The sequence below is a fragment of the Babylonia areolata genome, chromosome 16 (assembly GCF_041734735.1).
Source record: "Babylonia areolata isolate BAREFJ2019XMU chromosome 16, ASM4173473v1, whole genome shotgun sequence".
Classification (NCBI taxonomy): Eukaryota; Metazoa; Mollusca; class Gastropoda; order Neogastropoda; family Buccinidae; genus Babylonia; species Babylonia areolata.
In genome coordinates this window covers 13,682,330-13,706,997 of record NC_134891.1, presented here as the reverse complement: position 1 = coordinate 13,706,997, position 24,668 = coordinate 13,682,330, and the positions used below count along the sequence as shown (strand labels likewise).

At 45.5% G+C, this 24,668-nt stretch overlaps 1 protein-coding gene across 1 annotated transcript in view; it reads right to left on the bottom strand.

Annotated features, from left to right (window-relative positions):
- Positions 1-24,668, bottom strand: part of LOC143290761 (calmodulin-regulated spectrin-associated protein 1-like) — a 155,313-nt gene that overhangs the window by 24,457 nt on the left and 106,188 nt on the right. The window contains exon 8 of the mRNA XM_076600273.1: positions 12,419-12,560. Coding sequence (XP_076456388.1) covers positions 12,419-12,560 — 142 coding nt within the window. The remainder of the gene's footprint in view (positions 1-12,418; positions 12,561-24,668) is intronic.

Here is a 24,668-nt window from a genome sequence, read left to right as displayed (position 1 = left end):
TCTGTCTTGCAAAAAGTTGTGGATGAACTGGGGCAGGTGTCCTCGGAAGCCGAGCTTGAGCAGGTCCGAGAGGATTCCAAATTTCCAGGTGGTATCGTAAGCTTTCTCCAAGTCAAAAAATATGGCCACTTTGTTTACAAAGGCATTTCTTACAGTGGTTTCCAGACGAACCAGATGGTCAACGGTAGAGCGATGCTTGCGGAAACCACACTGTTCTTTCGCCAGAAGGCCGTCGGTCTCTAGTTTCCACATCAGTCTACCGTTGACCATCTTCTCCATCAGTTTGCAGATGCAGCTGGTCAGTGCTATTGGGCAGTAGTTGGAGGGGTTCGAGGGGTCTTTTCCCGGTTTTGGCACCGGGATTATGAGGGCTTTCCGCCAGGAGGGTGGAAAAAAGCCTGTGATCCAGATGTAGTTGAAAACTTTGAGCAGGGTGTCCAGACAGGTTTCGGGAAAGTGTTTTAAGAGTTTATAATGGACCTCGTCCATTCCTGGAGAGGAATCCGTACCGGTCTGAAGAGCAGATTTAAGTTCATCTATAGTGAAAGGAAGGTTGTAGCTCTGTGTTGTCGGAAGAGAAGTTGCAGGGTGTTTTTTCTGTCAGGTTTTTGGTTTTGAGAAACCAAGCAGATTTGTTGGCAGACCTAGAGTTCAGTTCGATTGTGGAGGCAAGGAAATTGGCAACTGCTTTCTTCTCTGTGACCAGAGCGTCTGAAAGTTTATGGTGATGAAAAATTGGGCTGACGTTTTTGCCCTTAATTTTTTTTTAAAACCCTCCACACTTTCTTCTTGGGTGTGTTGGAGGTTAAGGAAGAGCAAAAATCTCTCCATGATTTTCTCTGGCTCTTTTTAAAAACATACCTGGCTTTTGCCCTCAGCTGTTGATGGGTTCGAATGCTGTCGGTCTCCGGTCTCTGAAAGACACGTCGTTGCGCTCTCTTCCGAGACTTACCGGCCTCCAGACATTCCGCGTTGAACCAGGGCATTCTTGGCATCTGAGGCTTGGAGGCAGACGATGGGACTGCTGCTTTGGCGCAATCTAAAACAATTTGCAGGGTCCTTGCTTTTTAAGACTGTTTCTTCCTGCAGCTCCGCTCTTAACTTCATGGTAAAAATTCCCCAGTCGGCTTTGTCATAGTCCAGGCAGTCAGGCAGAGAGTCACCTTCCCCATCTGTGGGGCGGAGAACGACAGGAAAGTGGTCACTCCCATGCAGATTGTCGTGCACTCTCCACTCGTAGTCCAGGACCAAAGATGGATCGCAGACCGACAGATCTAAACACGAGAGCTTTCCAGAGGACAGATGAAACTAAGTGGGTGACTTGTCATTAAGACAGCACAGGTCAATATCAGAAAGGTTTTCCAAAAGAAGACCTCGGGCTGATGACATCTCACTTCCCCAGAGTGGGGAGTGGCCAGTGAAGTCGCCCAACAGTAGAAAAGGTCGTGGGAGCTGGTCAACAAGGTTCATGAGGTCCTGCCTCAGAACACGGACGGAAGGAGGAAGGTACAGAGAGCAGAGAGTGATGGTTTTCTTAAGTGTGACTCTGACTGCCACTGCCTGTAAAGGGGTGCTTAAAGGAACTGTACTGTATAAAAGGGATTTGCGTATAAAAAGAGCGACACCTCCCGTCAATCCCTCTTGCTTCGGTTGAACGGGTTTAAAAATGGAGTTAAAACCAGAGAGAGATAAAACTTTGCCATCTCTTTGCAGAGTCTCTTGCAGCGCCAGCACTGAGGGTTTCAAGGCACGACAAAGCAGCTGGAGTTCCTGGAAATTGGTGTAAAACCCACGGATGTTCCAGTGGATCACTGCCATGAAAAAGATTTAAACAAAATAAAACAGCAGCCTAATCCATCACTACCCCCTGGTCCTCTGCTTGCAGTGGCTCAAGGTCAGCCAAGATCGCATATCTATTTTTTTAACTTAAAAACTTGTCCGATTCCGAGCAAGCTGGAATATCCACCACCTCGGCTCTTCCCGACTCCGCTGAGGCCGCAACCCTCCCCTCCTTGAGTTTTGGAGGTACGGGGGGTTTCTGGCCGCTCCCACCAGCCCGAAGGGCAGGCAGACGAGAGGCGGGAGGAGGAGGGCTGGGGGGTGGGAGGGGATGGGAGGCAGACACCGTGCCTCCGCCCGAGGCTTTCCACTCCCGCCCAGCAGCCCCTGAGGACAGCCGTACAGGATGGGAAGGGGTGGACACAGCGCCTCCACCCAAGGCCAATGGTTCTATCAATGTGGGTAAGTCGTCCGTCTGCATTCCTGTGGACGTCGTCTGGATCGCAACGTCCACCATCCTGGGTTTGACAACAGAAGCGTAAGACGCCTTAGGCAATGCAACCTCCACTTGTTTACGTGCCTCAAAGAAAGAAATTTTCTTCTCTGTCTTCACCTTCTGGATTTCTTTTTCTTTTTTCCAGGCAGGGCAGTCTTTTGATGAGGACGGGTGGCCGCCTCCGCAGTTCGCACAACGGGCTGGACTGACGCATTCGCCCTGGTGCGCCGCCTTTGAACAGGTGCCACACGCCTCTTCCTCCTTGCAGCGGTCCCGCACGTGTCCAAATTTCTGGCACTTGAAACACTGTAGAGGGGACGGCACGTACAGACTTACGTTCACCTGCAGGTATCCGACTCGTATGTCCTTGGGGACATTCGGGCAGCAGAAGGTGAGGAAAAATGTGTTGGTCGGGACTCTGTCCGACCCCTTCCTTACTGTCACCCTGTAAACGTCGGTTACTCCCTGAGAGGACAGTTCACTCTTGATCTCTGCTTCAGACACTCCTCTCAACTCCGGGCATCTGATAAACCCCTTCGAACAGTTCAGTCCTTTGTGAGGGGAAACCTTCACCGCCCTATCCACAAAAGTGGTTGCTTTAAGCAGAAGCTGTGTCTGCCTTTTTGACACTGTCTCCACCAGAAATGCTCCGCTCCTCAGCCTCTTGATAGATTTCAGTGAGCCTGCCAGACACTGGAAGCCCTTCTGGATAGCGAAGGGGTTGAGAGCCGACAAGGGCTTGTCATCATCAATGCCCTTCACCACAAGCCACGACGGCCAAAATCCATAGGTCTCACCGAGCTCCGAATCAGAGTCAGAATCGTCAGTTCCTGGTCTCCTCCTTTTCCCAAGTTTGGGGGGGTGTATTTGGTTGGAAGCCATGGTTTTTATAATCGTACATTCATCCCTCCCTTACCCACCCACCATGGGGTCCAACTTAGGGGCCAGGGTCAAGGGAACACCACGGGAACACCACCTTGACCCCTTCCAGGTTTCAGGAGGGATATACGACTAACAGTTTAGCTCCAATGCGTTCCCCCCCAATCATGCCCAGCTCCCGGGGACAGAGAACCGAGCACTACGGGGGTTATCCTTGCTAGCCTCCAAACTGCCAGTCTTGACACAGCCCCACGAAGGGGTAGCCGATTGGCACACACGGGCCAATGTGTGCCGCCTGTCTTAGGAGAGGTCCGAGCCAAAGGGATGTGTTGAGAGCAGCATGTTCTCTCAATCCCCAGGATCTCATTCCCCTCCATCACAGGTCACGCCGCACGGCAAACATGGCGGGCCTGAAGAAGGCCGCAGAGAAAAAAGAATGTGGAAAAGAAGGCTTGATGGGGAGCTGAGGACAGAAAAGAGGCAGTAAAAAGAAGAATAGAGAATAGCGAAAGGGACAGTGGGTCACTTTTAGTTTGGGCCTCACTCACAACCTGTTCGGCATGGGAAGCTCTATCAGGGGCATCAGTAGAAAAACCACCACTAATTCAGCCTGAACAGCTACAATGGCTATGTAGGCTGTGAATTAAGACCTGGGACTAGAGCAGTAAACCCCCAGAAGCACTGATGCCCCCGCTGACATAGCTCGCTCGATCACTGGCCACTAAGCCTCGCGACCACGACAAGGTAGTGACCCCCACGGGAGGGGGTCAAGAGAACACCAGCTTGACCCCTACAGGTTTCGGGAGGATAAAAACAAGTCACCACTTTAAACTTTCCACTCAAAGTTTAAAAAACCTTCCATCATTTAAAACCTTCAAATCTGATAAAAATCTTCACTTCTTTCAAGAAGTTCATCAGCGCCCACTGAGGGACATCATGAAACAAAGTCTTCAGAGAAACCGCTGTGTAATATCTGTGTCTAACGTCATGTAGATCCCAACAGTCAAGGAGCACGTGTTTCACGGTGAGAGGCTCATCACAGGGAATACATCAAGGGGCCTCTTCCCCCTTCAACAAGTATGAATGAGTATAAAAAAAAAACTGCCCCACACGCAGTCTGCACAGCACAGACTCCTCCTTTCTGTTCTTCACCCCCGATGAGAGGGTCTCTTTTAGGTCTGGACGGATTTGGAAAAGCTTGTTGTCCATCTAGGTGTTCCACTCCTCTTGCCAAAGATCCTTAACATAAGTGTTCACCTTCTGCTTCATGTCTGTGTATGGTACAAAGGATCTCCATAATTCTTTCTTTACAGCGTTCTTGGCCAGCTGGTCTGCCCTTTCATTACCACGAATGCCAACATGTCCAGGAACCCAGGCCAACACAACCTCGTATCCTTTCTTCGTTACAAAAGTAAAAACATAGAATTCCAGCAGTTTGGGATGAGTCAGATCCCTGCAGGCAATCGCCTCCAGGGCTGACAAGGAGTTGGAAAAGATCATGAACCTCTTTTGTTTCGAAGAGAGAACAATTTTTACTGCCAGAACCAGTGTGGTCAGTTCCGCAGTGTACACTGAGCTGTCAGATAGGATGTGTTCTGTCAGGAAGGGTGGGACAGAACGCAGATGCAGCAACTACGTCCTCTGACTTGGAACAGTCTGTGAAGATTTTTTGGAAAGCGGGAAATTTGTAGTTCCGAAAAGTGAGTTCTGTTGGCCAGAGAACTGGTGGAGTCTTTACGGTATAAGGCCAGATCGAATCGGACCTCAGGTGTTTTAAAGGTCCACGGTGGGCTGTCAGGGAACTTGGAGAAGTCTGAGATGCCACCGACATCCAGATCAGCATTTTCTATGAGCGGCTGAATGCGGAGTCCAATAGGAGGGATGCAGTTTGGGTTGTCTAAATTTTTTGTTGAAGGGGTTGTTGAATACAACGTCGTAAGCAGGGTTTTTGGGTTCAGAAAACAGTTTCAGGTAATAGTTTAGGGTCAGCTTCAATCTGCGGTTGGATAGAGGCAGTTCCCTTGCCTCTGCATACAAGCTGTCCACAGCGGTGGTGCAGAACGCACCTAAACTAAGACGGAGCCCTTGGTGGTGTATAGGGTCCAGCAGTTTCAAGTAAGACAGTCTGGTCGAGCCATATACTACACATCCGTAATCCAGTTTGGACCAGAACAGGGCTCTGTAGAGGTGCAAGAGAATTTTATCAGCGCCCCAGTCCATGTGTGCCACAACTCGGATGATGTTCAGGGCTTTTTGACAGGATATTTTCAGCTGTTTGATATGGCTGAAGAAGTTCAGCTTCTGATCAAAAACAACTCCTAAAAATTTGGCTTCCTTGACCGCCGGGATGGTGGATTTTCCCAGACGGATATCAGGGTCTGGATAGAATTGGTGAAAGTTATGAAAATGAATACACTCAGTTTTAGAGGACGAAAAGGTAAAACCATTCTCCTCTGCCCAACACTGAATTTTGTCCACGCAGAGCTGAAGACGTCACTGGATGCTGGCGTACGTGCTGCCAGTTGCATACAGGGCAAAATCATCCACAAACAGCGAGCTGTCTGATCCCTTCTGTACCGACTGGACGATGTCATTTATTTTTATGCTCAAGAGAACCGGCGACAGAATGCTCCCTTGCGGAACACCCACCTCCTGCTCGTGAATGTCCGACAGGGTGGTGCCGACCCTCACCTGGAATTGTCTGTTTTGCAAGAAGTTGTGGATAAACTGGGGCAGGTGTCCTCGGAAGCTGAGCTTGTGCAGGTCTGAGAGGATTCCAAATTTCCAGGTGGTATCGTAGGCTTCCTCAAAATCAAAAAATATGGCCACCACATGCTAGAAGGCCGTCAGTCTCTAGTTTCCACATCAGTCTACCGTTGACCATCTTCTTCATCAGTTTGCAGTTGCAGCTGGTCAGTGCTACTGGGCGGTAGTTGGAGGGGTTCGAGGGGTCTTTTCCTGGTTTTGACACCAGGATAATGAGGGCTTTCCACCAGGAGGGTGGAAAAAAGCCTGTGATCCAAATGTGGTTGTAAACTTTGAGCAGGGTGCTCAGACAGGTTTCGGGAAGATGTTTTAGAAGTTTATAATGAACCTTGTCCATTCCTGGAGAGGAATCCGTGCAGGTCTGAAGGGCAGATTTTAGTTCATTCATAGTGAAAAGAAGGTTGTAGCTCTCTGTGTTGCCAGAAGAGAAGTTGCAGGGCATTTTTTCTTTCAGGTTTTTGGTTTTGAGAAACCGAGCAGATTTGTTGGCAGATCTAGAGTTCAGTTTGATTGTGGAGGCTAGCAAATTAGCAACTGCTTTCTTCTCTGTGATCAGAGCATCTGAGAGCTTAAGATGGTGAAAAGTTGGTCAGACGTTTTTGCCCTTAATTTTTTTTAAACCCTCCACACTTTCTTCTTGGGTGTGTTGGAGGTTAAGGAAGAGCAAAAATCTCTCCATAATTTTCTCTGGCTCTTTTTAAAAACATATCTGGCTTTCCCCCTCAGCTGTTGATGGGTTCGAACGCTATCGGTCTCCAGTCTCCAAAAGATGCACCGTTGCGCTCTCTTCCGAGACTTACGGGCATCCTAACATTCAGCATTGAACCAGCGCATTCTTGGCATCTGAGGCTTGGAGGTAGACAATTGGACTGCTGCTTTGGCGCATTCTAAGATGATCCGTGTCAGAGTGTCAGCAGGATCCTTGCTTTGTAAGACTGTTTCTTCCTGCAGCTCCGCTCTTAACTTCATCTGAAAATTCCCCAGTTGGCTTTGTCATAGTTCAGGCGGTCAGGCAGAGAGTCACCTTCCACATCTGTGGAACAGAGGACGACAGGAAAGTGGTCACTCCCGTGCAGATCGTCATGCACTTTCCACTCGTAGTCCAACGATGGATCGCAGACCGACAGATCTAAACACGAGAGCTTCTCAGAAGACAGATGAAGGTAAGTGGGTGACTTGTCGTTAAGACAACACAGGCCCATATCGGAAAGAAGGTTTTCCAAAAGAATACCTCCAGCTGATGTCACCTCAATACCCCAGAGCGGGGAGTGGCCATTGAAGTTGCCCAACAGTAAGAACGGTCATGGGAGCTGGTTGACAAGGTTCATGAGGTCCTTCCTCAGAACACAGACAAAAGGAGGAAGATACAGAGAACAGACAGTGATGGTTTTCTTTAGTGTGACTGACTGCCACCACTTGTAAAGGGGTGTTTAAAGAAACTGTACTATATAAAAGGGGCTTATGAACAAAAAGAGCGACACCTCTTGTCATTCCCTCTTGGTTCGGTTGAGCGGGTTTAAAAATGGAGTTAAAACCTGAGAGAGATAAAAACTTGCCATCTCTTTGCAGAGTCTCTTGCAGCACCAGCACTGAAGGTTTTCAAAGAATGACAAAGCAACTGGAGTTCCTGGAGATTGGCATAAAAACCACGGATGTTCCGATGAATGACTGCCATTAAAAAGGTTAAAAATGAAACAGCAGCCTAATCCATCGCTACCTCCTGCTCCTCTGCTTGCGGTGGATCAAAGTTGGCAAAGATTGCATATCTGTTTTTCATATTCACTGAAGTCCTGTCCAATTCCAGCCAAGCCGGAATATCCACAACCTCGGCTTTCCCTGACCCCGCTGAGGTCGTAACCCTCTCCTCCTTGGGTTTTGGAGGTGCGGGGGGTTTCTGGGCACTCCCACCAGCCCAAGGGGCAGGCAGACGAGAGGCGGGATGAGAGGGAGGGGACGGGAGGCAGACACCATGCCTCTGCCTGGACTTCTCTGTCTTCACCTTCTGGATTTCCTTTTCTTTTTTCCAGGTGGGGCAGTCTTTAGACAAAGATGGGTGGCTGCTCCGCAGTTCACACAACGGGCTGGATTGATGCACTCACCCTGGTGCGCTGCCTTTGAACAGGTGCCATACACCTCTTCCTCCTTGCAGTGGTCGTGGCACTTGAAACACCGTAGAGGGGATGGCACGTACAGACTTACGTTCACCTGCAGGTACCCAACTCTTATGCTCTTGGGGACATCTGGGCAGCAGAAGGTGAGGAAGAATGTGTTGGTCAGGACTCTGTCAGACCCCTTCCATACTGTCACCCTGTAGACATCTGTCACTCCCTGAGAGGACAGTTCACTCTTAATCTCTGCCTCAGACACTCCTCTCAACTCAGGGCATCTGATGACCCCCTTCGAGCAGTTCAGTCCTTTGTGAGGGGAGACCTTCACCACCCTATCCACAAAAGTAGCCGCTTTAAGCAGAAGCTGTGTCTGCCTTTTCGATGTCGTCTCCACTAGAAACGTTCCGTTCCTCAGCCTCTTGATGGACTTCAATGCACCTGCCAAACATTGAAAGCCTTTCTGGATGGCGAAGGGGCTGAGAGCCCACAAGGGCTTGTCATCATCAGTGCCCTCCACCACAAGCCACAACAGCCAATATCCAGAGGTCTCTCGGACCTCCGAATCGGAGTCCAAGTTACTTTCCGTTCCTGGTCTCCTTTTTTCAAGTTTAGGGAGGTGTGATTGGATGGAAGCCATGGTTTTTTAGATCTTTAATTCATCCCTCCCTTACCCACCCACCATGGGGTCCAACTTTGGGGCCAGGGTCAAGGGAACACCAGCTTGACCCCTTCCAGGTTTCGGGAGGGACATAAAACAGTATAGCTCTAATGCTTTCCCCCCCGATCATGCCCAGCTCCCGGGGGACAGAGAATTGAGCACTGCAGGGGTTATCACAGTTAGCCTCTGAACTGCCAGTCTTGACCCAGCCCCACGTAGGGGTAGCCGATTGACACACATGGGCCAATGTGTGCCGCCTGTCTTAGGAGAGGTCCAAGCCAGGTTGAGAGCAGTGTGCTCTCTCAATCCCCAGGATCTCATTCCCCTCCATCACAGGTTGTGCCGCACGGCAAACACAGCGGGCCTGAAGAAGGCTGCAGATAAAAAAAGAATGTAGAAAAGAAGGCTTGATGGGGAGCTGAAGACAGAAAAGAGGCGGTAAAAAGAAGAACAGACAATAGGAAAAGGGACAGTGGGTCACTTTTAGTTTGGCCTCACTCATGACCTGTTCGGCAGGTCATCATTAAAATAAAAAAAAACCCACTTATTCAGCCTGAACAGCTACAATAATTCGATATCAAAGTTAAAAATTCAAAAGACATGTTACAGTATTCACATCTATATTAAACTGTATGATATGAATAATATTGATTCAACCCTATTTGTTGTTCAGGATGGCTGTGTTTCAATGGGTAATGGACATTACAAAGGCGTGTGATACTGACCGTGTTGTCTAGCCCGGTGTCGTCGTAGGGCAGGGTGTAGTCTTCCGCTGTTGCAGAAGCTGAGCCAGTGGGGAGTTGTCAGACTGGTCAGTTTTGAGGGTGGATGGCTGGCTGACTTCATCAGTGGTTGCTGTCTCTGCCTTTGTTGCTAACACCATGTGTGTAACAAACTAGTCACATGACTGACTGCCCTTTCGTGGTATCAGTCTTGGGGTAAATGACCAAATGGTTTTATAGTTGTTTTTTTAACCCAAAGAGCACGATGAGCCACGATCGTGGCTTTCCCGGTAAAGTGCGATGGGCCACGATCATGGCTCTGTTTACATAAGGTCCGACATCCTACGGCTATACTCGGCAGCCTTCGTAAAACTGCCTCGTTCTGGTGTTACTGCCTCCCTGCTTGTGTTTGCACAAACTTTGACCGAGGTTATAAGTCCAGATCTTCGTGTTTTTGTAAACAATGAGTGACACTGAAGTTGACAAAGCTCAGGAAATGAGTGACCTTGTCACCAGTGATGATTCGTTTGCTGACAGGGATTTTGGTGAAGACGGCTTTGTTATTTTGACACTTGGGCATGTTGGCTTGCTTGTTGTTCATTCAGTTTTGTGTCTCCAGCCACAAAAACTGGGGGGTGGGTGATGGGGGTGGGGAGGGGTGGCAAAGTGGGTTAGGCATGGGTCTATTGCGATTTCTTGACCAAATCAAGCTAGAAAACTGGAAATTATTTTGATTTAAAGCATTCTTGCTGCTTTTGAAAGCAACATGAGCTAAAAGAAAACATTTATTTCTGTTTTTGCCTGTGATTGCATAAAGTATTGTAGATGTGCGCGTGCATGGCGTCGGTTGGCGTGTCTCAAACAAATAATACAATGCTTATGATTTCATTGTTTCAGTTATATTCATATCATGATTCTGCAGCCAGAACATTTTCTGCACAGTTTAATGCCAATTTTGAGATTTTGACTCTGTAAAAGATGTGAAAATACCTATAAACATTGTGGTTGACGTTTTTGGAAAACAAGTGTGCAAAATTTGTTGTTTATATCCTGTGGAATATCTCCAACTACTTACAAGGTACAGCCTTTTTCTTACTTTTATCTGATTCTTCATTCACTCTACTTTCCAAAAATGTATAGGTTTACCTATTTATTCTTACTGATAAGCATACAAATGCCCCAAATCAGAGCACAGGTAGCGGAGGCAAACTATCCCTTTGTTTTAAGCATGATTTCTGTATGTATGTTTTATTATATCCAGCACTTTGAGGGTTAAAGTTGATATGAAAATTGAGTATTTTGTTAAACTAATAACATGTACAGCCAGATACAAGTGCTACTAAACGTTGTATGAAGTGAAAAGGACTTAATTTTGAGAAATGTCAAAACCTGAAATTTTCACGTTTCATCAAAGGTATTAACTCTCACGGTTTATCATTTTTAACTGAAAAAGAAATAGTGATTCCCATTGATTTTGTTGATATTTTTATGGCAGTATGGGGCATAATCCAATAAGTGATAAGGCATTCACAAATCTTTCTCTGAATAAATATTTAACAGTCTCCTTCGCCAACTTTCCATCACACGTTATCATGTATTGTTGATTGAATATTTGATTGAATGGGCAGGTCAACTACTTGAATCAAAATGTTGTCCTTCGCAGTCATGAAGAATATGAGCATGCGCTTTGAATATGTATAAATATGTGCACACAATTGATTTTTGCCCTTGACCTTCAGGACTCAGCCAGTACGTTGTTAAGTCCACTTGTATTGATGAACATAGTGGAAGTCCTGTACACCGATAGTAAAACACAAAAGCTTTTCTATGTATTAAGTATGATTTCAAAATGTAATGTTTAAGATGAGAAATATCCATTTAAAACAAATTAACCCCCCTAGCATTAATTACAGATTAATTTTCCTTTTTGCTAGCTGCACCAAATCTAACTGCACCATAAATATAACTTCCATGCTTAGCAAAAGAAGTTCCTGTTTGAACAAAAAATGATAAACATTACTGCTATTAATGGTTTGTCAGAACATCAAAATCAAAGTGCCAAGTTTAGTGAATAAAAGATATAAATGTAACAGTAAATTGATTGTGCAAATATTTTGGCTTCTTTTAAAAAAATTTTTGTGCCCACCCCAGAGGCGCAATATTATTTTAAACAGGATGAATGGAAAAAACTGAATATTTCCTATTTTTATGCCAAATTTGGTGTCAACTGACAAAGTATTTGCAGAGAAAATGACAATGTTAAAGTTTACCACGGACACACAGACACATACACACACACACACACACACACTCAACCGAACACTGGGTTAAAATATAGACTCACTTTGTTTACACAAGTGAGTCAAAAATGATTTGGCTGTGTGCTGTATGTGACCACCTAGACCACACCTCCTCGCATGAAATGATCTCAGATGAATGCTCATGTTCATCCCCTTTGCCTCTGCACATGTGTAATGCCAGTGCTTGTGATAGCAACTGATTTATGGTTACTGCCACATTAACCCTGACTGCTTTAGCTGAAGAATCATCGGTCCCAGGCACAAAACTTTCATCACTGTCACTTTCACTCTGTGTCACTAAGTGGGTGGTGACAGTTATAGTCTAAATCCAAATACGCACCTGAATCATCACCCTCACCACTGTAAGGTTTTCTTCCCCTCTTTCCATATTATTCATTATTTCCTGCACGACTTCTAAAACTGTTAAGCTTTGAAGAATGGTCCAAGATCAATCCATGCTAGACCAGCTGCATCTACAAGTGACTTTAGAATTTTATATTATCTATTGATCAAACAACACAGAATGAAGAAATTCACGGTATGTAAACAATCCTTGAACTTTCTGCATGGAGAAACTGAGTAGGTTGTCTCCCCTTAACAATAATGAAAACTGAATATGCTAGAACAATAAAATGCATGTATGACATATATCCAGCAGCAGGCAAGGGGTTATCAACCACCCATCCATCCACTTGTCAATCGTTCATCACCTGTTACAGGCAAACTATCTGGCTGGTAAAACGAAATAGTCGCAGCAACACATGAACCATCTCCCAGATCGCTCATTAAATCTGTGATCCTTGGGTGTGTGTTCTGAGAATTCCGAGGTACTGTCCTGCTCAGAGTTTCCAACTGAAAGAAAAAGAACAAAGAAGATGATAATAAGTACAAAATCAAACCAAAATTAAACTAATAATAATACACCAAAAATATTCTGGTACAGTCCATTCATATTTCATTAAAAATTAACTTTGGGGCTTTCGCCTCCATTCTCTCCACTTTAGCTTCTATTTCAAAGCACTCTTGTGTGATCCTTAGTAACACCAGGCAACTGTCTTTACCAAAAAAACAAAACAAAAAAACAAAAAAAAACAAAAAAAACCCCCAAAAATGCAAAATTCAGAGGTAAATTCATAGTTATAAAACATTCCTAAACTTAATAGTGCTAAATTCAAATTTCTGTTTAAATTCATTTATTCAAGCTTCTGATTTACACTCACTTCTTTCAATTATGCCTACTAAAAAGAAAAGTAAATAACTGTACCAGTTTAACCATGAGGAAAATTCAAGCACAAGAGAGGAAGAGACAAACAACTTGTCTTCATCAATGGAACCTAAAAAGAAAAAGAAAAAAAAAAAGGGTGAGAAGAATAAGGGAAGATGAAAGCTGGGTTGGAGGCCTCTTGCAGAATGCCAGAAATTAACCCACTGAACCCTCCAACAGACAAATTGTCAGCCAAGATAATGCCCCCCTCAGTACCTGCAGCCTGCAAATTGTTGGTCACTAACACTAATGTACTTCCATTTCATGTATCATGAAAATTCAATTTGGAAGAGTGCTTCTCTTTCACTTCTTTCCTTCTGGTGACTTGCAGACTTTCGACAATGATTCTGAATCAGTTTTACACATTCTTTCATTTCATTTTACGAGTCAAAATGAGAAAAAGAGCATGATTCACTGTAAAGCAAGTTCTTGATGATATTTTTCTTGACAACAACACAAGTTTTGACCTTATTGATGTTATGACCGAGTGCACTGAGAGAAAAGAAACCCCACCCCCACCTAAATAAATGAAACTGAAAGTAGGCTGTAACTTGTTTGACTTGGTGTGGTTTGGTGCATATTTGTGTACCATTTTGCAACTCAACTGAAATGACTCAAATACATTTCAAGTGGATATAAATGAAGAAAACACATTTTCAAGGTTAGGGTATGTGTTCTGCAATGTTTTCATTGCATTATCATGTGTTTACTATGATTTTGTAGTATCTCTTTGATTGTGACCATGCGTGACAATAAAAAATACTTTGATCTTCATAATACTTTCCATAAAATATCAGCAAAGATAGAATTAATTTCAGGGCCTGAAATTCAAGCATAACATATCTGATTCATTTAAATATCAACAAACATGCAAAAAAATTATCTATCAAGTAGCTTTCAAGACATCGATGTTTTATTGGGGTAACCTTTAATTATGCAGTTTAACTCTCAAAATGTTTGGGCTGGTAAAACTCAACAGTTGACTTCTGAAGCAGGCTGAACAAAACTGATGATGTCACAAAGTCTCAGCACAGAAACATTTGCAATAACATAAAGCAGAAATAAAGAAGAAAAAAGGAAGGAAGAAAGAAACAGGAAAAATGACTTTCTCCTCATAAACTGGGTTGATTGTCATTATCACAAGAGAAAGCAGAGAAATCTGAACTCCCATTGTCCATAGAAAAGTTAAGCCTCTCCCAACATGTTGCCATTCAAGATGACGATTAAAGCACTTCTTTCCAGTTCCATTGCAGGCTGAAAGCGTGTCAGCTTCTTTGTCATTTGCATTTGCCTTGATGATGCCTTCATTTTAAAAACTTTCAAGAATACTGTCAAACTGAACTACAAGGTCAATCACATTCTATTTAAGTCTTCTTCCTCTTGTTCCCAGATTCATATGATACCTACGTTCCCTTCATTCCTGGATTCAGAGAAGAGAAAGAAAGTAGGAAACGGTACTTATTTCAGAGACTTTCTGCAACATGGTTCATTACAGTATGCTTAGACAGTTATATACTGTTGTATACAGAACTGCTGTGAGAAGTTGTCTGTGACCCTGTTCACTCTATAGGGTGACATCTCTGGTGACACTCATGTGTAAAACATGTGAATTTGGGGTCAAACACAATGTACACAAGGATATGTCACACACAGGACAGTGTTTTGCTTGTAACAGATCGAAATCATCATTTGATAAAACGTTGTAAAACTCATCATCAGAAAACTGATCAGAATCCAAATTTTCTACACATTTCGTTTTCAGCATATTTGTGTCTACACAGCACATCAGCAAGAATATAGCAGTGGCAACTTTCCCACGGCCCAGGGAGGGAGAAGGGGGTGTCTGGCATCCATTCCACTCATAAACACTGCCTCGTTAGTGACCTGGTCAAGGACTGATGATGTGCACTGATGACACGACTGGCGCGAAGTTCAAAGCGCTTACCGCGAGAACCGATTTTCCATGCTGAAGAAACAAAAGGGAGCACAGTTTTCCGGCCTCCAAGAATGAAGGGGAAGATTCCTGTGAACTGGAAAACTGTGCTGCAGGAATGAAAGAGTTAAAAAGAAATCATAAGATATGCGCTTTGTTTTTAGCATCATGCAAATTGGTCACAAGTATCTGCTTGCTAATGCAAAAAAAAAAAAAAAATCTGTAGCCCTGTAATTAACCGACTATGGAAGAGTGAATAAGTTTTTGTTTATTTCTGTGCGCAGACATGATCACTTTTCAATTAATATTCTGACAAAACAAACTCACCCCCTTTTTTTCCATTCATCAATACTGTTTTATGAGTTTGTGGTATTTTGTGGTAAATGCTAGAAAATGCCAGGTTATTCTGTTACTAATTTTATGCAAGGAAAAGGCATACTCATGTTTAACTCACTGGAGATAAGCCGGAGCTGAAGCTCTGGCGCTCTAAAAGCTCAGAACAATGTACTGAAGCGTAACATACGACAGATCTCCGATTTTTTTTCACACTCTCAGCAGTGTTCAACTAAAGGGAAACTAATCAGTCTTGGAAAAATTGAGTTCTTTCCCTTCGACCGTGAATCATGTGGAAGACTTTTTTTTTCTCGATCTTTCCTGATCGGGTCGAAGGTTGGCTCTTACACAACAAAGATGGTGGCGCAGCGAACGCACTCTCTGCGTGAGGCGGTCAAACTTTTGACACAAGAAGGATCAGACACTGAATGTGACCTCCTAGACACTGATAACGAATTCTCTGATAGTTTTTCTGATGATGATGATGACATTCAGTTAGTACTAGATGATGATTCTGAAAGCAAAGACGAAACTTTGCTGACTGACCCCTACGACACTGAGACAGAAATCGACAGTGACACAAGTGACGGCCATGCTGCAAGACAAGATGACTTGATGACTGTAGATATTGACGATGCGGAACAAGAATACATGTATGAGTGGGTAAAAGACTTGACAGACTTCCCACTGGCTGCACCTTTCACTGGCACCCTTGGACTCTCACTGACTTTCCAGACACGCCCACTCCTGTTGAGGTGAGTGTGTTTACAATTGTTGCTAATTTAGCTGCGTAAACAATGTTGATTTTTACAATTTTTAATGAATAATTTGTATAGATTAATGTAAAATTATCATTTTCTGTGTGTGCACTTATTAAATTGTGTGGGGGTGTGTCTGTGCAATGGGCGTGTCAGTGTATTATGCATGAACGTGTCTGTACATGTGTGTTATTTATACTGTTACTCCTGAATTATTATGCATGTGTATATGCTGTGTAATATTATTGATGCTGATGCTCATGACATGAAAACCTTCCATGATGGTCTCCGAGCTGTGTATGGGCCAAGAGTCACAGTGTCAACCCCTGTCCAAGTCTTGGACCAGATCACCGTCCTGAAAGACATCCTTGCCCGCTGGGCAGAGCACTTCAACACCCTCCTCAACAGGGACTCATCCGTATCTGACAAGGTAATTGCAGCCCTCCCACAGCTACCAGTCAGTGACTTGCTAGCTGCCCCTCCCACCAAGGCCGAGACCTGGAAGGCCCTGAAGCTGACAACGTCAGGAAAAGCACCAGGAGCGGATGGAATCCAGGCCGACATCTACAAGTATGGAGGCAAGGTGCTGACAGACAAGCTGACTGCCCTGTTCCAGTCTATCTGGGAGAGAGGTGAGGTCCCCCAGGATTTCAAGGATGCTTCAATTGTCCACATTTACAAACAGAAGGGAGACAAAACATCCTGAGATAACCACCGTGGAATCTCTCTCCTCTGCATTACCGGCAAGATCTTCGCCCGCATCATACTGAACAGACTGGTTGACCATGTCTCCAACACAGTCATCCCTGAAGCACAGTGCGGCTTCCGCTCAGGCATGGGAACATGTGACATGGTGTTTGCCGTACGACAGATGCAAGAGAAGTGTCGTGAACAGAACAAGGAGTTCCACATGGTCTTTGTAAATCTGACTAAGGCCTTCGACATGGTGAACCGCCGTGGTCTGTGGAAGATCCTCCTAAAGTTCGGCTGCCCAGAGAGCCTAATCCAGCTGATTGCATCATTCCACGATGGCATGCAGGCGAGAATATAGGAAAATACTGATATGTCAGATCCATTCCCTGTGGTAAATGGAGTGAAGAAGGGCTGCGTCCTGGCACCCTCACTGTTCTCCATCCTCTTCTCTGCCATGCTGATTGACACCTTCCAAGACTGTGATCAGGGCATCTACATTCAGTTTCGCACAGATGGCAAACTTTTCAACTTGCGGTGACTCCATGCCAGGTCCAGGGTGTTTGAGGCACCGTTGAGAGAGTTCCTCTTCACTGATGATTGTGCGCTTGAAATGAAATGAAATGAAATTATGGTGCTTAGAGCCTCACCGACCACTAAGGCCATCTCAAGGCTATCGCCACGTTAATACCTACTACAAGGGTAAAAAACAAACAATTAAAACGAGTCACCACTTCAAACTTTCCACTCAAAGTTTAAAAAAACTTCCATAGTTTAAAACCTTCAGAGCTGATTAAAAATGTTCACTTCTTTCAAGAAGTCCATCAGCGCCCATGGAGGGACATCACGAAACAAGGTCTTCAAAGAAAACGCCGTGTAATGTCTGTGTCTAACGTCATGCAGATCCCAACAGTCAAGGAGCACGTGTTTCAAGGTCAGAGGCTCATCACAGGGAATACATCGAGGGGCCTCTTCCCCCTTCAACAAGTAAGAATGAGTAAACAAAAAAGTGTGCTCCGCATGCAGTCTGCACAGCACAGACTCCTTTCTGTTCTTCACCGCTGAAGGGATGGTCTCTTTTAGGTCTGGATGGATCTGGAAGAGCTTGTTGTCCGTCTGGGTGTTCCACTCCTCTTGCCAAAGATCCTTAACATAAGTGTTCACCTTCTGCTTCATGTCTGTGTATGGTACAAAGGATCTGGATAATTCTTTCTTTACAGCGTTCTTCACCAGCTGGTCTGCCCTTTCATTACCATGAATGCCCACATGTCCAGGAACCCAGGCCAACACAACCTCGTATCCTTTCTTCTTTACGAAAGTAAAAGCTTCGTAGAATTCCAGCAGTTTGGGATGAGTCAGATTCCTGCAGGCGATTGCCTCCAGGGCTGACAAGGAGTCGGAAAAGATCATGAATCTCTTTTGTTTCGAAGAGAGAACCATTTTTACCGCCAGAACCAGTGCGGTCAGTTCTGCAGTGTACACAGAGCTGTTAGACAGGATGTGTTCCGTTGAGGACTGGTCAGGAAAGGCGGGACAGAACGCAGATGCAGCGATTCCGTCCTCTGACTTGGAACCGTCAGTGAAGATTCTTTGGAAAGTGGGAAATTTGTGGCAGAGTTCTGAAAAGTAAGTTTTGTAGGCCAGTGAACTGGTGGAGTCTTTGCGGTATAAGGCCAGATCGAATCGGACCTCAGGTGTTCTAAAGGTCCACGGAGGGCTGTCGGGGAACTTGGAGAAGTCTGAGATGCCACCGACATCCAGATCGGCATTTTCTATGTGCGTCTGAATGCAGAGTCCAAGAGGAGGGATGCAGTTTGGGTTGTCTTTAAATTTGTTGTTGAAGGGATTGTTGAATACAACATTGTAAGCAGGGTTTATAGGTTCAGAAAACAGTTTCAAGTAATAGTTTAGGGTCAGCTTCAGTCTGCGGTTGGAGAGAGGCGGTTTCCCCGCCTCTGCATACAGGCTGTGCACAGGGGTGGTGTGGAACGCACCTAAGCTGAGACGGAGCCCTTGGTGGTGTATAGGGTCCAGCAGTTTCAGGTAAGACGGTCTGGCCGAGCCATATGCTACACTTCCGTAATCCAGTTTGGACCAGACCAGGGCTCTGTAGAGGTGCAAGAGAGTTCTCTTATCAGCACTCCAGTCTGTGTGTGCCACAACTCGGATGATGTTAAGGGCTTTTTGACAAGATATTTTCAGCTGTTTGATATGGCTGAGGAAGTTCAGCTTCTGATCAAATACGACCCCTAAAAATTTGGCTTCCTTGACGGCCGGGATGGTGGATTTTCCCAGACGGATTTCAGGGTCCGGATAGAACTGGCGAAAGTTGTGAAAATGAATACACTCAGTTTTGGAGGACGAAAAGGTGAAGCCATTCTCCTCTGCCCAACACTGAATATTGTCCTAGCAGAGCTGAAACCGTTGCTGGATGCTGGCATACGTGCTTCCAGTTGCATACATGGTGAAATCGTCCCTTCTGAACCGACTGAACGATGTCATTAATTTTGATGCTGAAGAGAGCCGGCGACAGAATGCTCCCTTGCAGAACACCCAGCTCCTGCTCGTGAATGTCCAACAGGGTGGTGCCGACCCTCACCTGGAACTGTCTGTCTTGCAAAAAGTTGTGGATGAACTGGGGCAGGTGTCCTCGGAAGCCGAGCTTGTGCTTCCAAATTTCCAGGTGGTATCGTAAGCTTTCTCTAAGTCAAAAAATATGGCCACCACATGCTGTTTGTTTACAAAGGCATTCCTTACAGTGGTTTCCAGATGAACCAGATGGTCAACGGTAGATCGATGCTTGCGGAAACCACACTGTTCTTTCGCCAGAAGGCTGTCGGTCTCTAGTTTCCACATCAGTCTACCCTTGACCATCTTCTCCATCAGTTTACAGATGCAGCTGGTCAGTGCTATTGGGCAGTAGTTGGCGGGGTTTGAGGAGTCTTTTCCTGGTTTTGGCACCGGGATTATGAGGGCTTTCCGCCAGGAGGGTGGAAAAAAGCCTGTGATCCAGATGTGGTTGTAAACTTTGAGCAGAGTGTCCAGACAGGTTTTGGGAAGATGTTTTAAATGTTTATAATGGACCTCGTCCATTCCTGGAGAGGAATCCGTGCAGGTCTGAAGGGCAGATTTTAGTTCATTCATAGTGAAAGGAAGGTTGTAGCTCACTGTGTTGTCGGAAGAGAAGTTGCAGGGTGTTTTTTTCATTCAGGTTTTTGGTTTTGAGAAACAGAGCAGATCTGTTGGCAGATCTAGAGTTCAGATCGATTGTGGAGGCTAGCAAATTAGCAACTGCTTTCTTCTCTGTGACCAGAGCGTCTGAGAGTTCAAGATGGTGAAAAGTTGGGCAGACATTTGACTGTGCGCTTGTTGCACACGCCCATGAGGACATGCAGTTCATTATGGACAGGTTCTCAACATCCTGCAGGCGCTTTGGACTCACCATCAGCCTCAGCAAGACCAAGTCCATGTACCAACCAACTAGCTCACATAATGCCAGTGCCTCCCCCCCACCTGTAATCAAGATCGATGACACAGAGATCAAGTCAGTCGACAAGGTTTGCTGCCTGGGCAGCACCCTATGCAGCAACGGAGCCCTTGATACAGAAGTGACGCCACACATCGCCAAGGCCAATTCCGACTTTGGCAGACTCAACAACAGGCTGTGGAACAACAAAGGCATCAGGCTCAGCACCAAAATCAAAACTTACAGAGCTGTTGTGCTGACCACCTTGTTGTACTGCTGTGAAACATGGACGACGTATCGCTGTCACATTCAACAACTTGGGTTCCATGACATTTCAGCGCCAACATTTCAGCGCCGTGCATTTCAGCGCCGTACATTACAGCGCCAAAGCATGAGAGAGAGGGGGGGGGGGGGACTAGCTAAATACATAAACACACACACACACACGCACACATACACACACAGGAATATAACCAACACTCACTTCGTCTTTCTTGAGTTCTTTCTGTTAATTGAACTTTGAGTTCTTTTTTAATTGAACTTTAAAGATAAAATCACATGAAAAATTAAAATCACATTTTTTAATTGAACTTTAAAGATAAAATCACATGAAAAATTAAAATCACTGAATATGCATCGTTTGGTGCCTCTCCTAAAACATGAATGCAAAAGCAATGCCCTCCATCATGTCCATGAGAGAACGATCCCCTGCGTTGTACTGCAAGATGATGGTTTTGACACGTTTTTGTAGGTCTTTGTACTTTCGGCGCTTCGGGGCAGGTGCCTGACCTCCCATAAGACGCATGACGTCAGCTTGAATCATGGCTTGCTCTTTTTTGAGGACTGCAATGTGCTTCCACAAATCTGGGGAGTACGCCCCTACGTGGTTTTGGAATGCATTGTGAAATCCTTCCACACTGTTGTTGGATTTCGCTGCATCCGAAAGGACTCGGTCATGCACATTCCACATTTCCATTTCGAAAAGTGGTGATTGACGGGGGCCTCGGCGACGAGGTCGGCCGATGTACGTGTCTTCAAAGTAGTCAATTACTGGTTGGCCCCAGGCGTCATAAAATGGCGATGTAGGGTCAAAGACACTTTCGAAGGCTGGCTCGACGTCATCAATAGGCAGATATGCCAAACCCGGGAGCATTCTCATCGTTTTTGTAGTCAATTGAGAGTCCATTGTCTTGAATGTGACGCCAGATGCTCTGCGCCAGATGGAAGTGACAACCCGTTACCTTCAATCCAGGGAAAGCTGCACCGAATGCTGAGACCGCAGCTTTTTCGTAGTCTGTCATCAACGTGCTTGGCGCAATTCCTGGTTTGAGCGTCTTCAAAGCTTGAAGAAGTCTATTGTACGTGGCACGTGACTTGCTTGGGAGCAGGGCAAATACAACCGGAATGGTTGTTTCCATGTAAAGTACATGAAGCGAGTAGATTTGAATAAACAACCCGGGAGCTGTCTTGAATGTGCCGTCCGTGCGAATTTTCATACGATGCACTGCCTTGGCCGCTTCAATCTTAGGACGGTTGGGAGCGTGTGACAGGTGCTCTCCTCTCTGCAGAACGACATCGCCTGCCTTCATGTGGATCCTTGCTTTGCAACAACCAACATCGCATCGCCAAAATGACAATGCTGGATCTTTGCTACTCAGCTTGTCAAAGCGATACGAGTAACCGTCAAAGGAAATCTTGTCCTTCTTCCGTATACTTGGGTAGATTTCGGCCATCCTTTCCGAGTAATGTACGGAGCTGAAATGGTTTACTTGATGTCTTAGGAATGTGCATCCACTGAAATGGTTTACTTGATGTCTTAGGAATGTGCATCCGCTGAAATGTAACTCACAACTCTCTCTCTCTCTCTCTCTCATACCGTTTGGCGCTGAAATGTACTCACAACTCTCTCTCTCTCTCTCATACCGTTTGGCGCTGAAATGTACGGCGCTGAATTGTGCGGCGCTGAAATGTACGGCGCTGAATTGTGCGGCGCTGAACTGTACGGATATGGCGCTGAAATGTTGGCGCTGAAATGTTGGCGCTGAAATGACGAGCAGTTTCACTAGAGATGCCTACGAGAGATCATCGGCATAAAGTGGCAAGACAGGGTCTCCAACCTCCAGGTCCTAGAGAGGAGCGGCCTGCCCAGCATCAAAAGCCTGCTGATCCAGTGCCAGCTACGCTGGACAGGACACATTGTCCGCATGACAGACAGCAGGATCCCGAAGATTCTTTTGTATGGCAAGCTGAAGGAAGGCCACTGTGAACTTGGAAGACCCTGCATGCGCTTCAAGGACACCTTGAAGACAAACCTCAAAGCCTGTGACATAGACATCGCTTCCTGGGAAACTGATGTCCTTGACCACTCTCACTGGAGGATGCTGTGCTCTAGTGGCATAAAGACGTTTGGAAACAAGAGAACACAGGCCATTAAGGAGAAGCGTGAGTGAAGGAAGCAGGGCTCAACCTCTGGAGGCGATTTCCCTTGCAACACCTGTGGGAAGTGCTGCGCATCCAGAATTGGCCTCTTCTCCCATATGAGGACACGCACCAACAAATAAGCCTGCCTGCCTACTCATCCGTTGGTCCGACAGGAGACTCCATTATTATTGATGTTTATTTTGCATTTGTTTTTTTGCTATTTTCTTGCAATACATGCAAAATCTTTTCTTCTATTTTTCTTATGACAGCATTGTCTGTTACAGAAATTCAAAACACTTTACATGCATGAGGAGGAGATCTGCCAGACACAGGAGCAGACAAGGGGAGACTAAGGCCAGGCAGTCACTGGCCTGCTAACATTCCACCCACCAAGGAGTAGCAGACCAGGGAAACAGAGAGAGTGCAAGGTGTGTTATACCAAACTGAAAACACAAGGAGTGTCACGTCAACAATTGAAAAACGCCAAAAAATCCACCACAATCATGTAAAGTGCCCCTCTGTGCTGTTCCATGCTTTGAATTGTTTCACACTGTCAAGGACTACAGCAAGTAATGATTTAGCTGCAGCAGAAATGTGTAAATAGATTTTTTTTCCTATTTTTTTTCAAGTGATTGTTTTGTAGGGTTTTGTGTTTTCTGTTTTTCCAGTGTTATGATTTTTTTTTTTTTTTAACTGTTTGTTGTGCAACATACATGTATGAGATTGGGAAATTGTGATTGAGTCTGAAAGGTGGGGGCCTGGGGGTCACAGAAGGCCCCCAGTGGGGGTACATGGGGCAACGCCCCTGGTGGGGGTCTGGGGGCAAAGCCCCCTGAAACTGAAGGTTTTCCTTAATTTCAAACCATGAAATCTGCACTTGCGGGCCACCAATGCTGCTGAGGTATTCCAACCCACAGAAGACAAAAAATCAGTCCAATTCTTCCTAAACTGAAGTATTTTTGCTTCCGAAACTGTAAAGTCAGCCTTGGGTGCATGATTTTCAAAATCGTGTCTCATGTGTGTGTGTGTGTGTGTGTGTGTGTGTGTGGTTTCAATGCAACTCTCTGTGTGTATGTGCGAAAGAGGGACAGACAGACAAAGAGATTGAGAATAGGGCTCGGGCTGGACATGGGAGGAAAGAGTTAAAGTTAATGTATGTGCACTGCTTTAAATATAACTCTCTGTGTGTTAAACTCTTTGTGTGAGTGAGTGAGTGAGTGAGTGTGTGTGTGTGTGTGTGTGTGTGTGTGTGTGTTCAAGGAAAATGTTATTAGCACACAAGTTTGCACTGTACCAATACAACTGACCATCTGGTCTCTTCAGCTGTATTCTCTGTTACACTGACATGCATGTGTGTTGATTGAGGAAAGAAAGGGGGAAGTGGAATGACTGGAGGGAGAAGGGGGTGGGTCTGTGACTGGTTGTATCACTTTCAAGCAGTCAAGGATTCTCAGCTGGAGCTGGTGGTCAGTGTCTTGGCTCAGTGCCAAAATTGCCACAGTCATTGACAGTGGTTTCATACCCCCTCCTCTCCCCTTTTCCCTCAGCACTGGTAGAGACTCAAGAGAGAGGGGAGGGGTACATTGGAAAATCATGAAAGTGAAGTCTGCAGGAAGGGTGGGGGGGGTTATGGAGTGACTTTTTTCTCTCTGAAATCAACTGCTCTTCTGCTGAAAATAGCGGATCCGCTGAGAATTCCCCAGCATGGACTGTGTGTGTGTGTGTGTGTGTGTGTTCAGGGGACACTCACACTGACACAGGTTTAATTGTGAAGGCCACCGGCCCATACACAAAGGGGTGGGGGATACAAAGGGGCAATTCGATCGCTCTTCACACACACACACAGTGTGTCCAGGGGAGAAAGAAAGACAGCAAGCGAGCGTGAGTGCGCATACGTGTGTGCATGTGTGGTTTCAATTCAACTGTGTGTAAACACGAGAGATACAGAGAGGGAGACAGACAGAAAGAGAGGAGAGACGGTAGGAGGAAAGAACCGATGCAAGTTGTATTTGTGCATGTGTATGCACTGCTTTCAAATTCAATAGATCTCTCTCTCCGCATGTGTGTGTGTGTTTTCAATGCAACTCTGTGTGTA